Below are 17,062 nucleotides of genomic sequence, written 5' to 3' on the forward strand. Positions count from 1 at the left end.
GGTGTCGGCGGCAACGCGGCCACGCCACCGTGCTCGGAGCGGGCGACTGGGCAGGACGGGACAGAGCGGTGCTGTGAGGAGCCTCCTCGCAGCCAACTCCTTTCTCGTCGACCAGGAGCGTTTCTGAGAGTTCTTTTGTGATCAACTTCCCTCGAGGCCACAGCACAGGAGTTGGGGACCCGGAGCGTTTCTGAGGTGACCCCACTCCCTGTGGGAGTGGCCCTCGAGGCCAGGCCACGGGCCTTGGTGTCCCGGAGCTTTTCCGAGGAGTCACCAGTGGCTGTGGCAGCGGCCCTTGAGGCCATTTTGTGAGAGCTTGCCACCAGGGGCTGTTCCAAGCCATCAGCAGCCCCTGTGGCAGTGGCCCTCGAGGCCATTTTGTGAGACTTTGCCGCCAGGGGCTGTTCCAAGCCATCCCCAGTCCCTGTGGCAGGAGCCCCGCAGGCCATTGAGTCACACTTGGCCGCCAGGGGTTTTTCCCAGGTTTCTCCCCCGCAGGTGCCCTCCAGACCAGACTGTGCCATGGCGGGGGGATGCTTCGGCCTGTGCCGGCTGCTCCGGAGGAAGAGGAAGAACAGGAGAGGCCCTGGAGCTGGCCCAGCACAGGAAGAGGAGGAGGAGGTGCAGCACTTCCAGCCACTGCAGCAGGGTGAGTGCTGGAGCTGGGCCCCAGGGATGGTGGCTGCAGCCAGCTGGGCCCCTTGCCGTCCCCTCTGGACATGGCCAGGGAAAGGGAGGGGAAAGGGGGTCCAAGGCTGATCCCCCCGGCATCCGTGCTCCATTCCCTGGGCATCCCAGGGCCGGCCCTGCCTGTGGAGCACAGGGCTGGGCTGTGTTCTCTGGCCTCTCCCATGGCCCCTCAGCTCTGACTGCGCTCGCTCTTTGCCAGATCCAGGCCGGGACCGCCCAGAAGAGCAGGACCGCGCCCGTGGCCGCTTGCGCAGGGCAGTTCAGGTACCTGCAGCCATCCCGCCCTGGGCTGGGCCTGCTGCCCCTGCTCCGCCTGGCACCGCTGTCAGAGCACTCCATGCCAATTCCCTCTCTTCCCTGCCCTTTCTTCTCCTGCAGAGGTTGCTGAAATTCATGAGAGTTCGGCGCAGAACAGCCACGACCGCACCGCCCGAGCTCCCGGCACAGCCTGACACCAGCGCAGCCGAGCTCGAGGCGGAGCCGGATGTCAGCACTGCACCGAGGGACTGTGCAGCCAGCGGTGACAGGGCACCAACTCACGTCAAAGCAACCTTGGACACGGCACTGACAGATGGCACAGCCACTTTTGACACGGCACTGACCGACGCCGAGACAAGCTCTGACGCGGCACCAACTGATGTCGGGGCCAAGGCTGACGCCACAACTGAGAGCATCGCAGACACCGACTGCCTGCCCATGGACAGTGTCACTGATGCTCCCAGTCTGGACATTTGGGAGGAGAAAACTGTCTCCAATGTGAATGAAGTAAGCAGCCTGTGGCCAGGGCTCGAGCTCCCCAGGGGTCTTGTGGACCCTCAAGCCGGCTCTGCTGGGCCCCCAGAGCCTTTGAGGCCAGCACAGTGTGGTGGGAAGGGAAGCCCTTCCTGCGGCAAGCTGGGCAACCTACTGGCTCTGGCAGCTCTCCAAGTGTCTCCCACTCCCCTCCAGGTGCCGGCCATTGTCAGATCCATCCACCAGTGGCTCACGTGCCGGGTGTCTCCAGAGGTCAGGCCGCCCATTGCCATCCGCAGGCTGGCCCACGCACACCCTGGGCACGTGGTGACGACTCTCCTGCACTGTGCCCCAGCGTGTGACAGGTACAGGGCCCAACTGCTTTGCTGCCTCAGGGCTCACCAGCCTTTACAACCCAGCACCCCATCCAGCCTGTCCCTCCTGCTCTGACAGACAGGTGGACAGTTTCAGCACCCTCTGGCCCCTCCACTTCCCAGCCCTGGCATGTCAGCCCCTGATCCTGCTGCCGTGTGCCCTCCCTACCCCTCAATGCACCATGGCTCTGTCACCTGGGCCCCCACAGCTCCCAAGGCCCAGACCCCCCTGACCCAGAGCTCTGGCTCCACAGAGCTGCTGCAATCCTGTGGAGGACCATCGCCTCCTCGGCCACCACAGCGCACGAGGTGCTGCCAACGCTGCTCGGGGTGATGGAGGACTGGCCACTGCACAGCGTGTGCACCTCCAACGGGGACCACGTGGACGTCTTTGCCCTGGCTGTGAGTTTCTAGAAGTGGCCTTTGCTCCTCCCCACGTCGCCTCTCCAGCGACTCTCCATCTTCCCCCACCCTTGCATCTCCCTCAGGCCTTGGGCTGCAAATGGGGCTGAGGGGCAGGTTCAGGGGCAGCAGGCCGGCTGCTCCCCCTGGCTCTCCCTGGCCTCTCCCTCCCTCTGGGCACTGAGGGTGTCTCCGTGTGGCTTTCTTGCAGGCAACCCTGGCCCTGTGGCTGATGGTCCAGGAGCTCCAGTGCCAAGATGCACTGTTTGTTTATGCCCCTCGTCTCCTCCTGGCTCTGCTCTGCCAAGTTTCTATGAGCACTGAGCAGATGCCACAGGAGGTCAGCACCTTCTGGAGGGGATGCCAGGAGCTACACGGCCTTCCCACCCACCCCAACAGGTGCTCCATGCCTGTCCCCTCTCCCTGCCGTGCCCTCGGGGCTGGGGCCAGGGCTCCCAGCCTGACATGGCCTTTGCTCTGCACACAGCTTTGTGGTGCAGACCATCCGGGCCCTGCTCTGCCGGCTGCAGTGGGACCAGGAGCTGGTGTCAGTGGAGCGCAAGCGTGGCTGGGACGCGCTCCTCTCTGCTGACACCCACCACTACGCGGTGGGGCTGCTGGCCAGGTGAGACAGCCTTGTCCCCGCTGCCCCCAGCACCTCTGCCCTGGGCACGGGGCAGCCCACACAGCCCCCATGGGCGTGGGACAGAGGGCCTTGGCCCCAAGGGATGGCCCAGCCAGTGCTGGCAGAGCTTTGCCCACCCGACTCAGGGCCGAGGGTTCCTTTTTGCCCTGACAGGGAGATGCGCCACGTGTTGGTCCCCTCCTATGGCCCGCTGGCAAGGCACCTGCTGGGGCTGCTCAGCACGGAGGGGCCCCGCTGGGAGCTGCCTGCCCTGGCCTTCCTTGTCGAGGTGAGCCCGATGGCCAGCGCTGCCTGGCCCCGCTGCCTCCCCCTCTCTGCCCTCTGGCAGCCGCAGCTGCCCGGGACGGTGCCTGCGCCCTGTGCTGCTGCCTGGGCCCAGCCCTGGCCGGCTCCGCGCTCCTGCCGCCCGCCCACCCCGGCACTGCTCTCTGCCTTCCAGGTCCTCAACTATTTGGACGTGAGCGAAGGTGATGACAATGTCCTGCAGATCCTGGCAAGGCACCTGCAGAGCCAGTGCCCAGAGAGGCGGTGCCTGGCTCTGCGACGGCTCCTGGTGCTCAGCGGGGATCCCTCCATGGTGAGAAGGGGGCAGGGGATGAAGCCACACGGGCAGCCTGGGGCTGGGGAGGGCAGTGGCTTGGCCTTGGCTGGGCTTGGGGAGCTGTGGCAGCTGCTGCCAGCTCTCCTGCCTCCCTCTCCAGCTGCCCAGGCCCCGTGGGACAGGCCTTTGGCCTCTGGGCCCCAGGGCAGCAGCGTGGGTTTGCAGTGGCAGAGTGGGGTTGGTGGGGCAGCTGTTCAGGGCTTCCCAGCACAGCCTTGTGTTCCATCCAGGCCAAAAGCATCTGCAGCCTGTCTGAGCCCCTCCTGGAGCTGCTGCGGGATGGAGATGGAGAGCTGGTCAGGATGACCCTCTCCGTGTTCCGGAATGTGCTCCAGGATGAGGAAGACAGGAAGGGACTCAGCTCCACTGCCCCGAGGCTGACTGAGGCGCTGCGGCCAGTCTTTGACAACGTAAGGCTCTGTGCCCCCAGCCACAGGCACTGGGTGCTGCCAGGAAACTTGTGGAGTTTCAGGGCCTGGAGCAGGCAGTGCTGAGGTCTTTGTGTGTTCTTTGGCCCCAGGACAACAGCCACGTGCAGCTGCTGTCCATTCGCCTCTTCCGAGAGGTGATGGAGGTGCTGGCGGAAGAGGGAACAGAGCCCTGGGAGATGCAGGTGCGCCAGAGCCTGGTCCCACTGTTCTTCCGCTGGCACGACGAGAACCAGCGCGTGGCAGAGGTGAGCACTGCTGGGCTCTGGTGTCCCCGGGGCAGGGGCTGGGCTGCCTCCTGCCCTGGGGCCTCAAGGGCTCAGGCCTCCTGCTGCCCTTGGAGCAGGGACACAGGGGCTGTGCCCTGGGCTGCGCTGCCATGTCCCGCTCTCTGCTGCTCTGCAGGCCGCTCGGGAAGCACTGCTCTGGGCTGCAAGCTTCCTCAAGAGGAAGGACCTGGAGCAGCTGCTGGAGACAGAGCAGCCCTTCAGATTCTGTGACTACCTGGTAAGGATGAGTGCAAAGGCCCAGCCCCAGGCTGGAGAAGCCCCCAGTGCCCAGTATGCCGGGTTGGCCCTGTGCCCCTGCCCACTGCTGCAACCACAGACACCCCCCTACTCTCTGCAGATGGAAAAGGACAGGAGCCGAAGGGGCGAGCACCTGCAGCAGGCCCTGCCCTACCTGCAGAGCCCACAGGAGCCCCTGCGAGAGGCGGCCGTCAGGTTCATGGGTGAGCCCCAAGGCCGCGGTCCCTCCCCGCCCCGCTGCAGCTCGGCCCCAGCCCCGGCTGCTGCAGCGGCAGCAGGATGGGCCCAGGGATGTGCTGGGGAGCCCCGAGTGCCCTGGCGGCTGCTGCCGCCCTCTGCCAGCCCAGCCCCGGGGCCTCCCCATGCGGAGCCCCTGGGCCCTGACAGCCTCTGTGTTCCCAGGGGTCGCCGGCTGGCACATGAGGGAGTGGCAGCAAGACCTGTGGCCCATCCTCAAGGGTGAGTGAGGGCAGAGGGGCCTCCCTGGGGGCTGCCGGGGACCAGCACAGACCCTGGGCAGGGAGCTGCAATCCCTGCCCTGCCTGCACAGGGCTCTGCTCCCTGCACACCGTGGCCAGAGCACACACACATGGCAGGGGCAGGGTGCCCATTGGTGCCCAGCACCTTCCCGCTCATCCCCTTGGCCCCTGCTCCCTCCTGGCTGTGCCAAGAGCTGCCTGGCATGGCCCCGGCAGGAGGGGCTCCTGGGGTCCCTGCACAGCCACGCTCTGACCCCAGCTCCCTTCCTCTCTCTTCCAGGCCTTACAGCCATGAGTGAGGACGACTGCCCCTCTGTCTCCAACATCAGAACTGCACTCATGGACACTTACAGCCGTGCCATGAGACGACCAATGTCCCTGCAACAGCCCCGCAACAGCCCAGGGACCACTTCTCGGCGCGGCTGCACCATCAGCTGATGCTGGATCCAACTGAGCCAGCCTGCAAGGCCAGGCAGCTCCTGGCCTCTTCAGCCCCAGGGACGGCTCCCTCCCTTGCATTCCCTTCTCCTGACCCCACTTCATCCCTCTCCTTGCCCTCACAATAATAAACATTTGTTTTCTCCCCCTTATCTGCATCTTGGTGCAACTGAAAGGGCACAAACCCTCAGCTCTGCAGCTCACGGGCCCGCTCCTGCCTCTCTTTCGTCCCCTGCACCGTGGGCACACACCCCCAGGGACACGGGCATTTCAGGCTGCAAAGGGGCCTGTCCTGAAGGGCCACTTGCACAGCTTTGTGCACTTGAAGATCTTGCTGATCTTCAGTGCTGGTTGTGCTGAGCTTCCCCAAGAAAGCTGCAGACTTGGCTCATCCCTGGGGAGGCAAGGGGCTTGCTTCCCAAGGAAAGTGCTTCCCAAAGAAGCACTGTCTCCATTGGCAGTGGGTCTGATTTCTTGGACCCAACAGAGACTTTCAGGACCTCCTAGAGGGTCTGCCAAAGGCTTAAAAGTCCTGGGGCCTCCTTGTCTTTTTTAAGAGCTTTGTCCCGAAGACAGGCTCTGACTTTGTCCCATCGTTCCACCTCACAAACAGTGTATGGATTTATGTTAGGACAATTGTCACAAGCCCATGCTAACAGCCACTTTAAGTCCATAGCTGATAGCTCTCGCTGTTGCTTCCACAAATTATGTTAAATACTTGGATTACATTCTTATACTCTCTGGGTAGAGAGTTCCCCATCACGTCCTCGGCTGCTTCCCTGCTGTCCAGCAGGAAGGTAACTGCAGTGCACCTGGGCTTCCTTTCAGCCCATCGTCCAGCCCAGCTACGCCGCGGGTAAGATGTCCTCCCTCCGGCGTTTTATTAAGGTCCCTGTTCGGGTGCCATTTGTGGCGTGTTAAATCATGGACTGAGCTCTTTGGGGATACTGAGACCTTTCTTTGTTACAGTTGCTGCCTTTTATACCATGTTAATGTTACTATTTCTCTCATGCTTCTGCCCCCTAGTTCCCTAAGGCAGCTTTCCACAGTCTCTGCTACTTCCCACAACCAGTCAAGGCCAAAACACTCCTGGTTGATCCTAATTCACTGAATGCAGCTGCTGCTGGCTTAACTTGTTCCCACAGAAGCCCAACTGGCAGGGGAACAGAGAGGCAGCAGCTCCCTCAGCAGTGCTCCAACAGCCCCCACAGTCCCTGGGCATGGCCCGAAATCCCCTCGCCGTGGGACCCCCAGATGCTCCATGGCCAGGTCACCAGGATCCCAGCCGAGGTCTCCTGGCACCAAGATGGGCCCTGAGTGTCCCCGGGCTGCTTCCCCAGTCTCCAAGCAAGATCTGCCTGGCACCCCTGATTTGGGAGAGCAAGTCCGTGCTGTGCTTTTGGGTTGGAAGAACTGTTTCTCTTCTTTGCTGCTCTGCCTGCCTCTGCTGGCTTGCTGGGTGCCTCCTGCAGCTTTGGCAAGGAGCTCAGCTCCGGCAGCAGCCCGGCTGTGCCATCCAGGCTTTTGAACTCCACGCTGGAGACAATGGCAAACAGACTCCACCTGGCAATCAGACTCCACCTTCTAATCAGTCCACTCCATGGGTGGGGAGGGGGAAGGGATGGGTGGAACCTCCCGGGGGGGGGGTGGCCTCGTGTCCCTCAGGGCAGCCCCAGGAGCTCACCTGGGCAAGCCCCGCAGTAGCTGTCAGTCCCAAGCAGCCTGGGAAAACTGGAACAGCCACAGCTCCGGCAGCCCCACACCCAGCTCCCACTGGCAGGGACAGGGAGAACCCGGCCCCTCAGCCCGGCAGGGAAGCCCCAGAGTGGCTGCTGGGTCACAGACCCCACCTGGGGGTTGGCCAGAGGGACCAGAGCAAAGAAAACCAGGGGCACTTGTTGGCCTGGTGTGCTGGCCCTGCCACGGGACTGGGGAGAGCTGATCCTCTCCAGGGCTACGGTGGTAGCTCCAGCATCTGTCTCTCCCTCTTTCTCCTTCTCTCTTCTTGCTGCCTCTGCTTCTCTTTCTCTGCTCCTTTCCTGATGCTTGGGGTGGTTTGGAGCTGGAGGGATCAGATCTTGATCGAAGTGTGGGGGAATTGGTTGGATGTTGCCTTAAGTGTTGTTGGTTTAGTGGATCTTGATTCAGTGTTGTTGGTTTACTGGACTTTGACTGAGGTGTTGTGATTCCTAGGATGTGTTGAGTGAGGATTGTGGTGGAACATCTTTGTCCCACTTTGTGGTGTCCTTTTGAACTTTGGCCAAGTGCCCTTATTTGCTCCCCTAAAGTAAAAAAGAAATTCCTCGGGAACAAGCCCATGGCTTATTCTCTTGGCACTATCTCGAGGTGTTAAAGAACCCTGCATCAATATACGAAAGTAAAATTCCCAGCAAACTCCCATGAGCTGGCAGCTCCAAGGGCTTGGAGTCTTACAGGACTCCACCACTGCCCTGCCCAGCCTGTGCCAGGGCTGGACAACCCTTTCCATGAACAATTTTCCCTAATTTTAGCCAACCTGAACCTCCCCTGGTGTAACTTGAGGCTGTTTCCTCTCTTTCTGCCCCCTTGATCCCTGCGAGCAGAGCCCAACCCTGCTTTGGCTCTATCCTCCTGTCAGGGAGCTGCAGAGCCAGAAGGTCCCCCCTGAGCCTCCTTTTCTCCAGGCTGAACCCCCACAGCTCTCTCAGAAAAGCCACTCCTCAGAAAAGCTTCCTGAAAACATCTCTCTTCCAGCCTTCTGCTCTGCAGATCCATGGGGATCCCTCCAGCCACACCTCACCATCCACCCAGCCTTTCCCAAGTGCATCCAGCTTGCTCCCAGCCAGCTGGTTGGGAAAAGGAAGCTGTCCCAACACCTCTACTGCCCACAAACCTCTGTTCTCCTGAAGAAATGAGAAATGGGCTCTCTGGGGACAAAGCCAGCATCCTTGGCATCCCACTGAAGCACACCTGGAGGGCACCGACCCTGCGGTGACAACCCCCTGGTGACACTGTCCCCCTGCAGCCACTTGGCTGCCTGGGAGGGACAGGTTTGTCCGGAAAGTTCTCAACTCATTGCAAGCCCAACCAGCCCCAAGTGCATCCCTGACAATTCCTCCCGGGTACTGCTGACAGCTGCTGCAATATTGCTCCTGTCAAGCAGCATTTAAGTCCCCTTTTCTCCCCAGCTCAGGTTCTCTGTTAGTTCTGGGCAATCCTATCACTGCCAAACAAAGCCCTCCCTTCCTCTACTCCTAGAGATTGGATGAAATTCCTGACTGGGAAGGTGCTGAGGGGGGTGTGTGGGGTGTGGGTGTTGATGTTCCTTCTGAAATGCATTTTAGCTTCAGCCGTGATCATTCTGAGTAGTTTTATTTTTCCCTGCTTTTAAGAGTCCTGTTATTATCCCCTCCTACAAAAGCATTTGCAAACCAATCAATGCCCAGATTTTTTGCTTCTGTTCGTGTTTGGAAGTTGACACTCAACAGACCACATGAAGGCAAATGAGCTGCAGGTTTGAGATGGGAAGCAAACTTCCAAATAGTTTTTGGGTCCTCCCAATTCAGTGACATTGGGAAATTTGCGACTCCTTTCAGCTCCTTGTGTTGAGGAATGGGAAGTCAGGCTTTCCTGAATGTTGCATTACTCAATGCCAGATTGTTCTGGGCCTTGCCAGCCCAGGTGTTTTTGTGCTGCAGGTCATGACTTCCATGAAGAAATTCTTCCAGGAAGGAGCCACAGCTTCTGCTTTGGCACAGATGCCAAGCCTTGCCCCCAGTGGCTGCAGTTGCTTTTGGGAATGGATTCCTTGGGAGCTGGGTCAGGTTGGCCGGGCTGGGGGAGGCCCCAGGGCCCATGGCAGTGTGTCACAGGGCCCTTTGTGACACGGTGTCCGTCGCCCAGGGGATGGGCCGGTGTCCTTTGTGACCCGTGGGGATAAAGGTGTCGGCGGCAACGCGGCCACGCCACCGTGCTCGGAGCGGGCGACTGGGCAGGACGGGACAGAGCGGTGCTGTGAGGAGCCTCCTCGCAGCCAACTCCTTTCTCGTCGACCAGGAGCGTTTCTGAGAGTTCTTTTGTGATCAACTTCCCTCGAGGCCACAGCACAGGAGTTGGGGACCCGGAGCGTTTCTGAGGTGACCCCACTCCCTGTGGGAGTGGCCCTCGAGGCCAGGCCACGGGCCTTGGTGTCCCGGAGCTTTTCCGAGGAGTCACCAGTGGCTGTGGCAGCGGCCCTTGAGGCCATTTTGTGAGAGCTTGCCACCAGGGGCTGTTCCAAGCCATCAGCAGCCCCTGTGGCAGTGGCCCTCGAGGCCATTTTGTGAGACTTTGCCGCCAGGGGCTGTTCCAAGCCATCCCCAGTCCCTGTGGCAGGAGCCCCGCAGGCCATTGAGTCACACTTGGCCGCCAGGGGTTTTTCCCAGGTTTCTCCCCCGCAGGTGCCCTCCAGACCAGACTGTGCCATGGCGGGGGGATGCTTCGGCCTGTGCCGGCTGCTCCGGAGGAAGAGGAAGAACAGGAGAGGCCCTGGAGCTGGCCCAGCACAGGAAGAGGAGGAGGAGGTGCAGCACTTCCAGCCACTGCAGCAGGGTGAGTGCTGGAGCTGGGCCCCAGGGATGGTGGCTGCAGCCAGCTGGGCCCCTTGCCGTCCCCTCTGGACATGGCCAGGGAAAGGGAGGGGAAAAGGGGTCCAAGGCTGATCCCCCCGGAATCCGTGCTCCCTCCCCTGGGCATCCCAGGGCTGGCCCTGCCTGTGGAGCACAGGGCTGGGCTGTGTTCTCTGGCCTCTCCCATGGCCCCTCAGCTCTGACTGCGCTCGCTCTTTGCCAGATCCAGGCCGGGACCGCCCAGAAGAGCAGGACCGCGCCCGTGGCCGCTTGCGCAGGGCAGTTCAGGTACCTGCAGCCATCCCCCCCTGGGCTGGGCCTGCTGTCCCTGCTCCGCCTGGCACCGCTGTCAGAGCACTCCATGCCACTTCCCTCTCTTCCCTGCCCTTTCTTCTCCTGCAGAGGTTGCTGAAATTCGTGGGAGTTCGGCGCAGAACAGCCACGACCGCACCGCCCGAGCCCCCGGCACAGCCTGACACCAGCGCAGCCGAGCTCGAGGCGGAGCCGGATGTCAGCACTGCACCGAGGGACTGTGCAGCCAGCGGTGACATGGCACTGACTCATGTCACAGCAACCTTGGACACGGCAGCAATTGATGGCACAGAAACCACCGACATGGCAGCCATTGATTGCGCAGCCACCGGTGACACGGCACCGGTTATTGGCACAGACAGCGCCGAGATGGCACAGCTCGAGGGCACAGCAACCACTGACACGGCAGCGCAGCCCGCGGTGGAGCCTGATGGCAGCACTGCACCCAGTGACTGTGCAGCCAGCGGTGACGTGGCACCCCTGGATTGTGCTGCCAGCGGTGACATGGCTCTGACTGATGGCACAGCAACCTTGGACATGGCAGCCAGTGATTGCACAGCCACCTGTGCCATGGCACCAACTGATGGCACAGACACCGCTGAGATGGCACAGCTTGAAGACAGAGCAACCACTGACACGGCACCGGTTAATGGCATGGGCATCTCTGACATGGCACCGATGGATGGCACAGTCACCTGTGACACCGCGCTGGCCGACACCGACACAACCTCTGATACGGCACCAGCTGATGTCGGGGCCAAATCTGAGGACACGACTGAGGGCATTGCAAGCACTGGCTGCACATCCACGCCGGCACTGCTCTCTGCCTTCCAGGTCCTCGACTATCTGGACGTGAACACCTCTCCCGACAGTGTCCTGCAGATCCTGGCAAGGCACCTGCAGAGCCAGTGCCCAGAGAGGCGGCGCCTGGCTCTGCGACGGCTCCTGGTGCTGAGCGTGGATCCCTCCATGGTGAGAAGGGGGCAGGGGATGAAGCCACACGGGCAGCCTGGGGCTGGGGAGGGCAGTGGCTTGGCCTTGGCTGGGCTTGGGGAGCTGTGGCAGCTGCTGCCAGCTCTCCTGCCTCCCTCTCCAACTACCCAGGCCCTGTGGGACAGGCCTTTGGCCTCTGGGCCCCGGGGCAGCAGTGTGGGCTTGCAGTGGCAGAGTGGGGTTGGTGGGGCAGCTCTTCAGGGCTTCCCAGCACAGCCTTGTGTTCCACCCAGGCCAAAGACATCTGCAGCCTGTCTGAGCCCCTCCTGGAGCTGCTGCGGGATGGAGATGGAGAGCTGGTGGCCATGACCCTCTCCGTGTTCCGGAATGTGCTCCGGGATGGAGACAACAGCGATGAGTTCAGCTCCACTGCCCCGAGGCTGACTGAGGCGCTCCGGCCAGTCTTTGACCATGTAAGGCTCTGTGCCCCCAGCCACAGGCACTGGGTGCTGCCAGGAAACTTGTGGAGTTTCAGGGCCTGGAGCAGGCAGTGCTGAGGTCTTTGTGTGTTCTTTGGCCCCAGGACAACAGCCACGTGCAGCTGCTGTCCATTCGCCTCTTCCGAGAGGTGATGGAGGTGCTGGCGGAAGAGGGAACAGAGCCCTGGGAGATGCAGGTGCGCCAGAGCCTGGTCCCACTGTTCTTCCGCTGGCACGACGAGAACCAGCGCGTGGCAGAGGTGAGCACTGCTGGGCTCTGGTGTCCCCGGGGCAGGGGCTGGGCTGCCTCCTGCCCTGGGGCCTCAAGGGCTCAGGCCTCCTGCTGCCCTTGGAGCAGGGACACAGGGGCTGTGCCCTGGGCTGCGCTGCCATGTCCCGCTCTCTGCTGCTCTGCAGGCCGCTCGGGAAGCGCTGCTCTGGGCTGCAAGCTTCCTCCACAGGAAGGACCTGGAGCAGCTGCTGGAGACAGAGCAGCCCTTCAGGTTCTGTGACTGCCTGGTAAGGACGAGCATGGAGGCCCAGCCCCAGGCTGGAGAAGCCCCCAGCCCCCAATGCCCAGTGTGTGGGGTTGGCCCTGTGCCCCTGCCCACTGCTGCAACCACAGACACCCCCCTGCTCTCTGCAGATGGAAAAGGACATCAGCCACAGGGGCGAGCACCTGCAGCAGGCCCTGCCCTACCTGCAGAGCCCACAGGAGCCCCTGCGAGAGGCGGCCGTCAGGTTCATGGGTGAGCCCCAAGGCCGCGGTCCCTCCCCGCCCCGCTGCAGCTCGGCCCCAGCCCCGGCTGCTGCAGCGGCAGCAGGATGGGCCCAGGGATGTACTGGGGAGCCCCGAGTGCCCTGGCGGCTGCTGCCGCCCTCTGCCAGCCCAGCCCCGGGGCCTCCCCATGCGGAGCCCCTGGGCCCTGACAGCCTCTGTGTTCCCAGGGGTCGCCGGCTGGCACATGAGGGAGTGGCAGCAAGACCTGTGGCCCATCCTCAAGGGTGAGTGAGGGCAGAGGGGCCTCCCTGGGGGCTGCCGGGGACCAGCACAGACCCTGGGCAGGGAGCTGCAATCCCTACCCTGCCTGCACAGGGCTCTGCTCCCTGCACACAGTGGCCAGAGCACACACACATGGCAGGGGCAGGGTGCCCATTGGTGCCCAGCACCTTCCCGCTCATCCCCTTGGCCCCTGCTCCCTCCTGGCCGTGTCAAGAGCTGCCTGGCATGGCCCTGGCAGGAGGGGCTCCTGGGTCCCTGCACAGCCACGCTCTGACCCCAGCTCCCTTCCTCTCTCTCCCAGGCCTTACAGCCATGAGCGAGGATGACTGCCCCTCCGTCTCCAACATGAGAGCTGCACTCGTGGCCACTTACAGCCGTGCCATGAGAACTCCACCTGCTCCGCTGAGACGACCAATGTCCCTGCAACAGCCCCCCACCACAGCCCAGGGACCACTTCTCAGCGCGGCTGCAGCTCCAGCTGATGCTGGGCCCAACTGAGCCAGCCCGCAAGGCCAGGCAGCTCCTGGCCTCTGCAGCCCCAGGGACGGCTCCCTCCTTCCATTCCCTTCTCCTGACCCCACTTCATCCTTCCCCTTGCCCTGATGTTAATAAACCCTGGCTTTCTCCCCTTATCTGCGTCTTTATCTGTGTCTTAGTGCAACTGAAAGGGCACAAACCCTCAGCCCTGCAGCTCACGGGCCCGCTCCTGCCTCTCTTTTGCCCCCTGCACTGTGGGCAAACACCCTGGGACACGGGCACTTCAGGCTGCAAAGGGGCCTGTCCTGAAGGGCCACTTGCACAGCTTTGTGCACTTCAAGATCTTGCTGATCTGCAGTGCTGGGTGTGCTGGGCTTCCCCAAGAAAGCTGCAGACTTGGGTCATCCCTGGGGAGGCAAGGGGCTTGCTTCCCAAGGAAAGTGCTTCCAAAAGAAGCACTCAACAGAGACTTTCAGGGCCTCCTAGAGGGTCTGCCAAAGACTTACAAGTCCTGCGGCCTCCTTGTCTTTTTTAAGAGCTTTGTCCCAAAGACAGGCTCCGACTTTGTCCCATCGTTCCACCTCACAAACAGTGTATGGATTTATGTTAGGACAATTGTCACAAGCCCATGCTAACAGCCACTTTAAGTCCATAGCTGATAGCTCTCGCTGTTGCTTCCACAAATTATGTTAAATACTTGGATTACATTCTTATACTCTCTGGGTAGAGAGTTCCCCATCACGTCCTCGGCTGCTTCCCTGCTGTCCAGCAGGAAGGTAACTGCAGTGCACCTGGGCTTCCTTTCAGCCCATCGTCCAGCCCAGCTACGCCGCGGGTAAGACGTCCTCCCTCTGGGATTTTATTAAGGTCCCTGTTCGGGCGCCATTTGTGGCGTGTTAAATCATGGACTGAGCTCTTTGGGGATACTGAGACCTTTCTTTGTTACAGTTGCTACCTTTTATACCATGTTAATGTTACTATTTCTCTCATGCTTCTGCCCCCTAGTTCCCTAAGGCAGCTTTCCACAGTCTCTGCTACTTCCCACAACCAGTCAAGGCCAAAACACTCCTGGTTGATCCTAATTCACTGAATGCAGCTGCTGCTGGCTTAACTTGTTCCCACAGAAGCCCAACTGGCAGGGGAACAGAGAGGCAGCAGCTCCCTCAGCAGTGCTCCAACAGCCCCCACAGTCCCTGGGCACGGCCCGAAATCCCCTCGCCGTGGGACCCCCAGATGCTCCATGGCCAGGTCACCAGGATCCCAGCTGAGGTCTCCTGGCACCAAGATGGGCCCTGAGTGTCCCTGGGCTGCTTCCCCAGTCTCCAAGCAAGATCTGCCTGGCACCCCTGATTTGGGAGAGCAAGTCCTTGCTGTGCTTTTGGGTTGGAAGAACTGTTTCTCTTCTTTGCTGCTCTGCCTGCCTCTGCTGGCTTGCTGGGTGCCTCCTGCAGCTTTGGCAAGGAGCTCGGCTCCGGCAGCAGCCCGGCTGTGCCATCCAGGCTTTTGAACTCCACGCTGGAGACAATGGCAAACAGACTCCACCTGGCAATCAGACTCCACCTTCTAATCAGTCCACTCCATGGGTGTGGAGGGGAAGGGATGGGTGGAACCTCCCGGAGGGGGGGTGGCCTCGTGTCCCTCAGGGCAGCCCCAGGAGCTCACCTGGGCAAGCCCCGCAGTAGCTGGCAGTCCCAAGCAGCCCGGGAAAACTGGAACAGCCACAGCTCCGGCAGCCCCACACCCAGCTCCCACTGGCAGGGACAGGGAGAACCCGACCCCTCAGCCCGGCAGGGAAGCCCCAGAGTGGCTGCTGGGTCACAGACCCCACCTGGGGGTTGGCCAGAGGGACCGGAGCAAAGAAAACCAGGGGCACGTGTTGGCCTGGTGTGCTGGCCCTGCCACGGGACTGGGGAGAGCTGTTCCTCTCCAGGGCTGCGGTGGTAGCTCCAGCATCTGTCTCTCCCTCTTTCTCCTCCTCTCTTCTTGCTGCCTCTGCTTCTCTTTCTCTGCTCCTTTCCTGATGCTTGGGGTGGTTTGGAGCTGGAGGGATCAGATCTTGATTGAAGTGTGGGGAGGTTGGTGGGATGTTGCCTTAAGTGTTGTTGGTTTAGTGGATCTTGATTCAGTGTTGTTGGTTTACTGGACTTTGACTGAGGTGTTGTGATTCCTAGGATGTGTTGAGTGAGGATTGTGGTGGAACATCTTTGTCCCACTTTGTGGTGTCCTTTTGAACTTTGGCCAAGTGCCCTTATTTGCTCCCCTAAAGTAAAAAAGAAATTCCTCGGGAACAAGCCCATGGCTTATCCTCTTGGCACTATCTCGAACTATTAAAGAACCCTGCATCAATATATGAAAGTAAAATTCCCAGCAAACTCCCATGAGCTGGCAGCTCCAAGGGCTTGGAGTCTTACAGGACTCCACCACTGCCCTGCCCAGCCTGTGCCAGGGCTGGACAACCCTTTCCATGAACAATTTTCCCTAATTTTAGCCAACCTGAACCTCCCCTGGTGTAACTTGAGGCTGTTTCCTCTCTTTCTGCCCCTTGATCCCTGTGAGCAGAGCCCAACCCTGCTTTGGCTCCATCCTTCTGTCACGGAGTGGCAGAGCCAGAAGGTCCCCCCTGAGCCTCCTTTTCTCCAGGCTGAGCCCCCACAGCTCTCTCAGAAAAGCCACTCCTCAGAAAAGCTCCCTGAAAACATCTCTCTTCCAGCCTTCTGCTCTGCAGATCCATGGGGATCCCTCCAGCCACACCTCACCATCCACCCAGCCTTTCCCAAGTGCATCCAGCTTGCTCCCAGCCAGCTGGTCGGAAGAAGGAAGCTGTCCCAACACCTCTACTGCCCACAAACCTCTGTTCTCCTGAAGAAATGAGAAATGGGCTCTCTGGGGACAAAGCCAGCATCCTTGGCATCCCACTGAAGCACACCTGGAGGGCACCGACCCTGCGGTGACAACCCCCTGGTGACACTGTCCCCCTGCAGCCACTTGGCTGCCTGGGAGGGACAGGTTTGTCCGGAAAGTTCTCAACTCATTGCAAGCCCAAGCAGCCCCAAGTGCATCCCTGACAATTCCTCCCGTGTACTGCTGACAGCTGCTGCAATATTGCTCCTGTCAAGCAGCATTTAAGTCCCCTTTTCTCCCCAGCTCAGGTTCTCTGTTAGTTCTGGGCAATCCTATCACTGCCAAGCAAAGCCCTCCCTTCCTCTACTCCTAGAGATTGGATGAAATTCCTGACTGGGAAGGTGCTGAGAGGGGTGTGTGGGGTGTGGGTGTTGATGTTCCTTCTGAAATGCATTTTAGCTTCAGCCGTGATCATTCTGAGTAGTTTTATTTTCCCCTGCTTTTAAGAGTCCTGTTATTATCCCCTCCTGCAAAAGCGTTTGCAAACCAATCAATGCCCAGATTTTTTGTCTCTGTTCATGTTTGGAAGTTGACTCTCAATGGACCACATGAAGGCAAGTGAGCTGCAGGTTTGAGATGGGAAGCAAACTTCCAAATAGTTTTTGGGTCCTCCCAGTTCAGTGACATTGGGAAATTTGCAACTTCTTTCATCTCCTTGTGTTGAGGAATGGGAAGTCAGGCTTTCCTGAATGTAGCATTACTCAATGCCAGATTGTTCTGGGCCTTGCCAGCCCAGGTGTTTTTGTGCTGCAGGTCAAGCCTTCCATGAAGAAATGATGGCAGGAAGGAGCCACAGCTTCTGCTTTGGCACAGATGCCAAGCCTTGCCCCCAGTGGCTGCAGCCGCTTTTGGGAATGGATTCCTTGGGAGCTGGGTCAGGTTGGCCGGGCTGGGGGAGGCCCCAGGGCCCATGGCAGTGTGTCACAGGGCCCTTTGTGACACGGTGTCCGTCGCCCAGGGGATGGGCCGGTGTCCTTTGTGACCCGTGGGGATAAAGGTGTCGGCGGCAACGCGGCCACGCCACCGTGCTCGGAGCGGGCGACTGGGCAGGACG

At 60.7% G+C, this 17,062-nt stretch overlaps 1 protein-coding gene across 1 annotated transcript in view; it reads left to right on the forward strand.

Annotated features, from left to right (window-relative positions):
* Positions 1–404: 404 nt before the first annotated feature.
* Positions 405–17,062, forward strand: part of LOC127463147 (uncharacterized) — a 32,973-nt gene continuing 16,315 nt past the window's right edge. Inside the window, exons 1-22 of the mRNA XM_051772221.1 lie at positions 405–649; positions 890–954; positions 1,069–1,455; positions 1,639–1,787; positions 2,051–2,198; positions 2,410–2,597; positions 2,686–2,823; positions 2,998–3,112; positions 3,284–3,421; positions 3,676–3,855; positions 3,966–4,121; positions 4,279–4,380; positions 4,501–4,603; positions 4,803–4,859; positions 5,160–5,312; positions 9,200–9,310; positions 10,127–10,191; positions 10,306–11,187; positions 11,442–11,621; positions 11,732–11,887; positions 12,045–12,146; positions 12,274–12,376. Of these exons, the coding sequence (XP_051628181.1) occupies positions 523–649; positions 890–954; positions 1,069–1,455; positions 1,639–1,787; positions 2,051–2,198; positions 2,410–2,597; positions 2,686–2,823; positions 2,998–3,112; positions 3,284–3,421; positions 3,676–3,855; positions 3,966–4,121; positions 4,279–4,380; positions 4,501–4,603; positions 4,803–4,859; positions 5,160–5,312; positions 9,200–9,310; positions 10,127–10,191; positions 10,306–11,187; positions 11,442–11,621; positions 11,732–11,887; positions 12,045–12,146; positions 12,274–12,376 (3,805 nt within the window). The 5' untranslated portion in view covers positions 405–522. The remainder of the gene's footprint in view (positions 650–889; positions 955–1,068; positions 1,456–1,638; positions 1,788–2,050; positions 2,199–2,409; positions 2,598–2,685; positions 2,824–2,997; positions 3,113–3,283; positions 3,422–3,675; positions 3,856–3,965; positions 4,122–4,278; positions 4,381–4,500; positions 4,604–4,802; positions 4,860–5,159; positions 5,313–9,199; positions 9,311–10,126; positions 10,192–10,305; positions 11,188–11,441; positions 11,622–11,731; positions 11,888–12,044; positions 12,147–12,273; positions 12,377–17,062) is intronic.

Source organism: Manacus candei, unplaced genomic scaffold, assembly GCF_025592945.1.
Source record: "Manacus candei isolate 608988 ecotype Guabito, Panama unplaced genomic scaffold, ASM2559294v1 h1tg000150l, whole genome shotgun sequence".
Classification (NCBI taxonomy): Eukaryota; Metazoa; Chordata; class Aves; order Passeriformes; family Pipridae; genus Manacus; species Manacus candei.